This window comes from Dreissena polymorpha, chromosome 6 (assembly GCF_020536995.1).
Source record: "Dreissena polymorpha isolate Duluth1 chromosome 6, UMN_Dpol_1.0, whole genome shotgun sequence".
Classification (NCBI taxonomy): domain Eukaryota; kingdom Metazoa; phylum Mollusca; class Bivalvia; order Myida; family Dreissenidae; genus Dreissena; species Dreissena polymorpha.
The window spans coordinates 99,286,065-99,293,761 of NC_068360.1; the positions used below are offsets into that span (position 1 = coordinate 99,286,065).

A 7,697-nucleotide genomic window follows, 5' to 3' on the forward strand; every position below is an offset into this window, starting at 1 on the left:
CCTGCAGGTTCATGTTGACTTTTTAAGATACTGACAACTAGTATTTTGCCTAAATATGCAATGTCGCTTCGATACAGTGATGAAAAGACGTGCCTTATTGTGCAAAAGCTCGGCGTTTTGGGTTGATAGGTGTATCTGTCATAACGTTTGTACGTAAGTCAGTTTCTCACCATAACAAACACGTAGAATTATAACAGAGCTATACATATTGACAAGGGTAATACAGCTTACAGTAAGCACGCAATATAAGAGAAATGCTGGTTCAGATTACTGTCATCATACCGGACAGACAGAGATTTTAACCGAAAGCAACACACACACACACACTCATAATCTTTACAAAACAGAACTCAAACAATATGATAAAATCCCTATGACCCCTTTTATTGGCCTATACTTTGTTTAACTGAATTTATTGAAAGACGTGTATGCATTATTAACGACAATACACTTTGGCAAACGATTACGTATTCAGAATATTATCTTTAATGACGGAGGTAACTCTTTAGTCAGTTCGTTTCTGATTGTGCAGTGTTGCCGATCTTGAAACACTTGATTTATTGACTACTCGATGTATTAGCTACTTCACTGACACACATAAATACTTATTTATTTACATATAGTAATGTGCGTGTGTATGTGTGCGTGTATGTGACTTTTGTTCACTTACAATCACAGTCAATGTGCTTAGGCGTACATATCATGTGCATTTTGAATAATATACATTAACATTGCAACCAGAGGGAAGCTAGACAAATCGTTGTACGATAGTATTTTACAATACCACATGACTGGTTCAATATAAAGAAGTGAAACTCCAGCTGCTGGAGCAGTATTGAATTCTCATTATAAACAATTAGTTGGTCCTTTATTTAAGGCAAGTGACCGATTGCCCAAACAGTACAAAACAGCACAATACAGCACAATAAAACCAACATAAACACAAAATATGAATAAAGCTGGGGTCACCGCCTTGGAACGGTCAATGCAAAGCATTGGGGGTTTAAACCGGTTATAGAGCGCTCAACCTCACACTTGGCCAAGCAATATTCATAATACATTTAAGTGTAAATAAAATTTAACGTCATAGCATTGTAACTCAAATTAAACAATAATAAAAGGGAATTAAAACGCACTCAATTTAATTACAATTTAATTACTCAATGGTATTGAAGATACCAGAGCAACAGAGTTACAACTTTTTGACGAACGATCAAATGAAACTACAAACAAGTGTCAACTACATTCCTTCTTTATAGAAAAATATTTTAGAATATAGCGTCATTAAGTAAATATTTCAGATAATCATCGCGCAAATACAGGAAGAAGCAGCAATAATGGGTGTAAAAATTCCATATAACATTGCTTTGATGTTTATGTGACTGCTAAAAAAATAAAAAAAATAATAATTAAATCAAACAAGAAACGCCTATCAGAGAGAAAATATAAATAAAATTGAACGTTATAAACCCAATGACCTATGCATGTAGATTACAACTGGAAAGTTGATCGTATGACGTCAAAATAAAATCCATGTACCCAGGAACAGAGAAAGAGTTATGACGTAATTTACAAGCGAAGACACAATGACGTGAACAAAATCCAGGGGCAGTGCTGTAAATTAATAATAAAACTATTAATGGGGGGCTACTGCAAAATTGAACTACTAATGAAACAAGTTTAGTTGATTAAATATTAAGAATCATAAAATGTATAAAAATGGTAATACCATTAAAGCGACATTATTGGAATCAAACAGTATATAGGTGTTTTGACAACTGACGACAGAAATGATTTGATGTACGATGTGAGTCCAAATGTAGTTTTCATGCAGATTTGTGCATACAACACAAAGACACAATTTTGTTCAATAGTGAAAAATGCCTATAATATCACTAATGATTCCAAATTTTAAGAGAAGAAAGATATAGTGAATCGAAAACCATCAAGCACGTGTTTTTAAGTACATAAGCATCGTATCCTTTTGACAAAAACAAGTTAATTAAATTGAAAAGTTTAATAAGAACATTTGGTTTAACATATTTTAATTTTCGGACACGCTTCAAAACATCTCCATAAAATAATGGATGGGAAATTCCATTATTTAAATGCCATTTTAAAGAAACATTATATTTTGAAATTAAATCACCATACGTCTGTATTGGATAGACAGAATCTATTTAAGACTAGTTCTTTTGGGTAGATTGTGTGAATATATTGTTCAAATAATGGATTATCTAAATTAAATATGTCATCAATGTACCTACTAGTAAGGTTAAAACAATGAATCAAAACTACTTGCTTAGTTTTAGATAATTCTAACATACATTCGCTTTCATAACAATATAAATAAAGGTCAGCACAATTAGTACCCATAGGAACGCCAATAATTTAATCAAAAATTTTACCATTAAATTCAACAAACAAGTTATCCAGAAGAAAAGTAAGTGCTGCACAAAAGTCAAGACCAGTCCAAATGATGTAATTATCTAATATATAATTAGTAAAAAAGCTGTTTTAGTGTTTAAAGCTAGATACAAACACTTCTCTCTAGCAAAAGTTTTTTCAATCAAAGAAACAAGTTTGGATTTTATTTAAGCGTGAGGAAGCGTTGTATATAGTGTAGAAAAATCATAAGTACTTACCTGTGACACCTTATATTTTTTCTTTTCAATTTTATCAATAACTTCTAAGGAGTTTTTTATTGACTAAAATAGGTTAATATTACTATTTTCATAAACTTTATTACAAAATTTAGCTATATGATATCTAATAGCACTCAATGCAGATGTAAGATACACTGATAATTGTGTGGTGGTACAAAACACTGAATTAGCGATAAAACGACTTTTATATTGCGTCTTATGTAATTTAGGTTTCCAGTAAAGTGATGGCAATTTCTTGTCAGTAATATTGACTATTACATTTAATTTTTGCATTGGGCAATATGGTCGGCAATAATTTCATTAGGTTGCTTATTGTACTCACAATATGATGTTTGTTGTGAAAGATCTTGTGAAATAGTTTGAACATAAAACACTCGTCATATTTTTATAACATTATTAGCAGCCTTATCAGCAGGAACTATGACGAATTTAGATTTTAAGTCTTCAAGCAATTTACAGAGATTTTGTTTATTAAATTTAGGTGAATGTGGTAGGGCCAAAGGATTTGTATTACAAAAACATATTTTATTCATTGCCATACTAAATATTTTTGTTTTCCAATCATTGAGTGCAGTAATTTCAGCATTTTCCTTCCTGCACCATTTAGAGCAATAATCCTGTAAGGATGTTACGATTTTCTTAATGCAGTCATCAAAATCAACAGGAATAGGCAGTCTGTACTTTGGGCCTCTGCGTAGTAAATTTCTAAGGTTTTTATTTTGAATGAAATTAAGGTTCCAAGTAATAACATGTCCAACTGGACCATATATATATTTGGAACTAGAACAGTCACATAATGTAGGACAATTTTCTATTACATTTATATCTGTGGAAATAGAATTATAATTAAAAACGATACTTCTTACAGGTTAACTATATTTGTAGCAAATAAGTGGTGATTCAGTATTGCGGAAATAAGGGGGAATCATCCGACGTACATTTTTTATCATTGAATATTTTTGGAAGGTCAATTAAATCAAGACCTTTGTTACAAAACTCAATTTTGATACGATTTCTAGTTTTGTTAAGTGCATTTTCAATAAACGGTTTAAGATAGTAGTCAGTGAAAGATTCAATAATACAAGCACATTCATATAGAGGGTCAGATTGAAGTAAAATAAGTTTACATTCCTTATCAATATGCGCCAACGAAGAAACAGAAAGAGAGCAAAGTGCACTAAGTAATTTATGTTTACCCCCATTTTGTAATAATGTGTAGCAGTCATTTAAAGAAAGCAGACGTTTAAATTTACGCCTTAAGTTACCATTTTTCCTAATGCCGTGTGAACGTTTATTTCTTAGACGTTTTCTAAACAGAGAAAATGAATTAATCGATTTACTTTAAGAAATTGTTCCAACATTTAGAATATTATCATATAATCCAAGTGGGTAAGCTGATTGCAGACGTTTAATCCATTCAAATTCTGACATTCACCTTGCTTTTAATTGGCACTGATTTGAAGTACTATTATTAAAAATAAGTTGCTCCACAGGTTGAATTGAAATATTTGTTACGCTATGACCCGTTTTATTTCAGTGCTGGTAAATGAAGTTGTAAAATTTATTGTTATTTTTAATTAGAAAAAAATGTTCCCTAAAACGTGTTTTAAGTGATCTACCCGTCTGCCCAACGTATTGCGCACCACAACAGGGTACATTTCAAGTAATGACATAAACCACATGCATAGAATTTTATGAGACATCGGATTTAATGTTAACTGACAATTTGCGGTTATTAACAGATGGAAGAATAAAGGAGGACATATTTAAAAACTTGCAACATAAACACTTCCTGGAGTTGCACTTATTTTGTGTAGGATACCGATTACAAGGAGCTTGATTACGCTGCGAACTAGAACCCTGTCGCATTGTATCTCCAATGAAAGATGTTCGAAGTAAACTTAATTTGACTGTAGGTTTAGAAAAAAGTAATTGTCTATAATCTAACGGCAAAAGAATACTACGTGCAATCGGAATTATCAATGGTGAGAGAACAACTTTCGTGTTTTTGTTATCAATCTGTCCATAGGTTATTTATTTGGCGAAACCACCAATCTTATAGTTACATTAATACACATTGCCAAGTCAACATACATAAAAGAGTAAAAGGCAGCATGTCAGATAATGGTCTGTAAAAATTCAGTATAACCAGCAGAACTCTCAATTGATGAACATACACGTTTACTTTATAAGTACAGAGAATGTATAAGAATCTAAGTATAAAAAAGGTCTTAAACAAGGTTTCTTAAAATAATAATAAAAACACAATACCGATACCAGCCTCTGAAGGCTGAAAATATATAAACATCGAAGATATGTAAGATATGTACGGGGATACACGCTACTGCATCCACGCAGCACACATCAAACTGTTGTGCAATGCAATATAAAGAAGTGAAACTCCAGCAAGTCACAATAAATAAGTAATTACAAAGCGTTGACGATTGCAATTTGAGAGTACGGGAAACAAGCGCACTGTTTTTAAATTAAAATTTTACACGAACGGCTCCGTTTAAAAAATGTATAGATGTTTTATTCGTTGTGATTCCTGAATTGCTTTTTTTAATGACCATAAGCATACCACTAGACCACGGTCTTTTTAATAGTATCTAGGACTCGGAGGGTCTCAGGTTCGAATCCCGCTCAGACAACGAAATTTTACTAAGCAAACAATTGATATCACGCTTGCTCCTCTCCACCAAAAAGTATATAATATGGGTAAATGTAAGGGAAATAAGCCAATGTGTCTCGGCTGCATACTGCGCCGAATTAGTTACATCCCTGTGATCGGGGGATTGAATTTAAAGTCGGTTACAGATGAGTCTAGTATCATATTTAGAATATAAACCCATGTCTTTATCTTTTCATTGTAATGATTGAGAGGACGATATTAATATATAATACAGGGAAAAAGAGAGAGATATAGAGATATCGCAAAGTTTATATCATTAACCATCCTTTTCTGTTCCAGTGTCATTTGTGTACAACATTTTGCAATATTTTTGAAACTTTTATAAGTTCATATTACAATTAGTTAAAACAACAACAATAAATAACTAAACGAACAAAAACATAAACAATACAAAATACCTGTCTTTGTTGAAGGTGTTGTTGAAACTACAACAAACGGAGACAAATATTAAAACGATGTAATACGTTTTTTTAACCATAGCATTTTAAGGAAATATATTTCCAACGTTTTCCAACAAATTTTCCTGTTTTATTATTTGGAATGAGAATTAACCTTGTAAGAAAATGGTAAACTACTTATGTTTAAATTATTTCACCTCGCTATTTGTGAAATATTTGTATTTATTTTAAATAAACTGACATTTAAGCATTTTTATTTTAAACAATTGATAAGAAACAAAATAAATACTTTTATAGAATAATGTTTAGTAAACAAGTAACAAACAAAATTACCTGAGTATTTTGCACATTTGGTGATATTCGTTGAACCATTGCCTTTAGAACAACTGTAGTTTCCTAACATTGTGCTATTTACTGTTAATATGGTAACAATCACATATGTTAAATCTGCATTCGTAGACATAGTGTACACACCTATGCTCGTTAGCTCAATAAAACATTTAAATCCAAATGCATCATAGCACTCTCCTATTGTGTTGGGATCATGAGAACAGACTACGTGTTTTGTTTCGCGAGTACCCCATCCGAAAGTATACTCCAACAAAACATTGTGCATGCCGTCATCAATAAATTGTTCTGTGCATGTTCCTGAAATGTAATTTAATTGTTAAATCAATTTAACTGTGTGTATGTATTTAAAATAAAAATATACATGTATATAATGTTTTGATACAACAATCAAAAATAAAAAAACATTGCCTGATATGGCGTTTGTTTCCATGAGAATTATTATTACTCCAAACACAATCAAAGACGCCATTTGCACCGTTTACACTTTGTATCAAGCACTCGCGCACTGCTGACAAGAGTCGCTACGTAAACAATGAAAGCTCCGCGTGCGATTATCGTGCAACGAAGTATTCGCTATTATAGAGACGACGATAAATGAGGAAATAAACACCAAACAAGCCGACTATCATTCATCAGTTTCCTATTAGCAAACACATTATAGGGATGGTTACGATTTTTAGAATATATGAAAATGTATAGTATCCTAACACTTACTATAATAACGATACTATTCTGAAGTGAAGTGTTTTCACGATGTAAATTAAATTGATTGCATTGACTTGCGATGCATACAATAACAATACTATTTTATAACAATAAACAGAATCAGTTCAATTTTATGTCGTAAGAAAAAACTAATAACACAGCAAAGACAGTTTTTGTCCTTTAACATTAGCCATAACTTTTGCAATATTGAAGATAGTAACTTGATATTTGGCATGCATGTGTAATTCATAGACCTGCACATTTTGAGTGGCGAACGTTAAAGGGCAAGGTCATCATTCAAGGCCAAAAGTCAAATATATGGGGGGGGGGGCATAGTGTTTCACAAACACATCTTTTTTCATGTATTTATGATGTAAATATTCTGCACTAAAATTGCGGTCTGCAACAGAACAAAATTCAACCAAAAATGTCTCATCATATTCATTATTGAATATTTACATTTAAATTTAATACTAGAGGATAATGACTCTGAACTCAATGAGCAAATTGGAAATACACAAGATGTTGTTGACATTTTATATGAAGACTTTCAGGCAATCATTCCCATAAATGATCAAAATAATGATTCCATTGGGAAAAAAACAACTTTAAAAAGCAATGAGTTTAAGGATGTTAACATTGAACATGTCAATACATTTATCACTGACCAAGAAAATAAAACCACATAAAAAAACATTTGTTGATATCAACAAATTTCGCAGATATTTTGCACCACACCAACGTGAAACAAAGCAAATAACTGAAATCCTCGATGATCAGTAAGATCACTATATGGCAAGATTCATCCTCTCTCTAACTAAACCGGATGGGTCTTACTATAAACCGAGTTCATTGAGAGGCTTTTAAAGCTCGTTGGATCGGTTA

General features: G+C 31.9%; 1 protein-coding gene across 1 annotated transcript; it reads right to left on the bottom strand.

The window, feature by feature from the left end:
• Positions 1–4,405: 4,405 nt before the first annotated feature.
• Positions 4,406–6,657, bottom strand: LOC127836618 (uncharacterized). The gene is made up of 4 exons (XM_052363291.1): positions 6,516–6,657; positions 6,090–6,404; positions 5,757–5,783; positions 4,406–4,956 (listed from the first exon to the last, which is right to left on the bottom strand). Exons 1-4 carry the CDS (start codon positions 6,574–6,576, stop codon positions 4,898–4,900), a joined length of 462 nt encoding a protein of 153 aa, XP_052219251.1. The 5' UTR covers positions 6,577–6,657; the 3' UTR covers positions 4,406–4,897.
• Between the last annotated feature and the right edge of the window lie 1,040 nt (positions 6,658–7,697).

Bases quoted from the DNA above. Each gene is read 5' to 3' on its own strand.
- LOC127836618 (XM_052363291.1), bottom strand. From the start codon at position 6,576: ATGGCGTCTTTGATTGTGTTTGGAGTAATAATAATTCTCATGGAAACA. The intron at 5,784-6,089 runs GTAATTTTGTTT...CGTTTGTTGTAG, and splicing joins CAAATGTGCAAAATACTCAG to TTTCAACAACACCTTCAACA. The intron at 4,957-5,756 runs GTATTTTGTATT...ATATATTTTCAG, and splicing joins AACACCTTCAACAAAGACAG to CCTTCAGAGGCTGGTATCGG.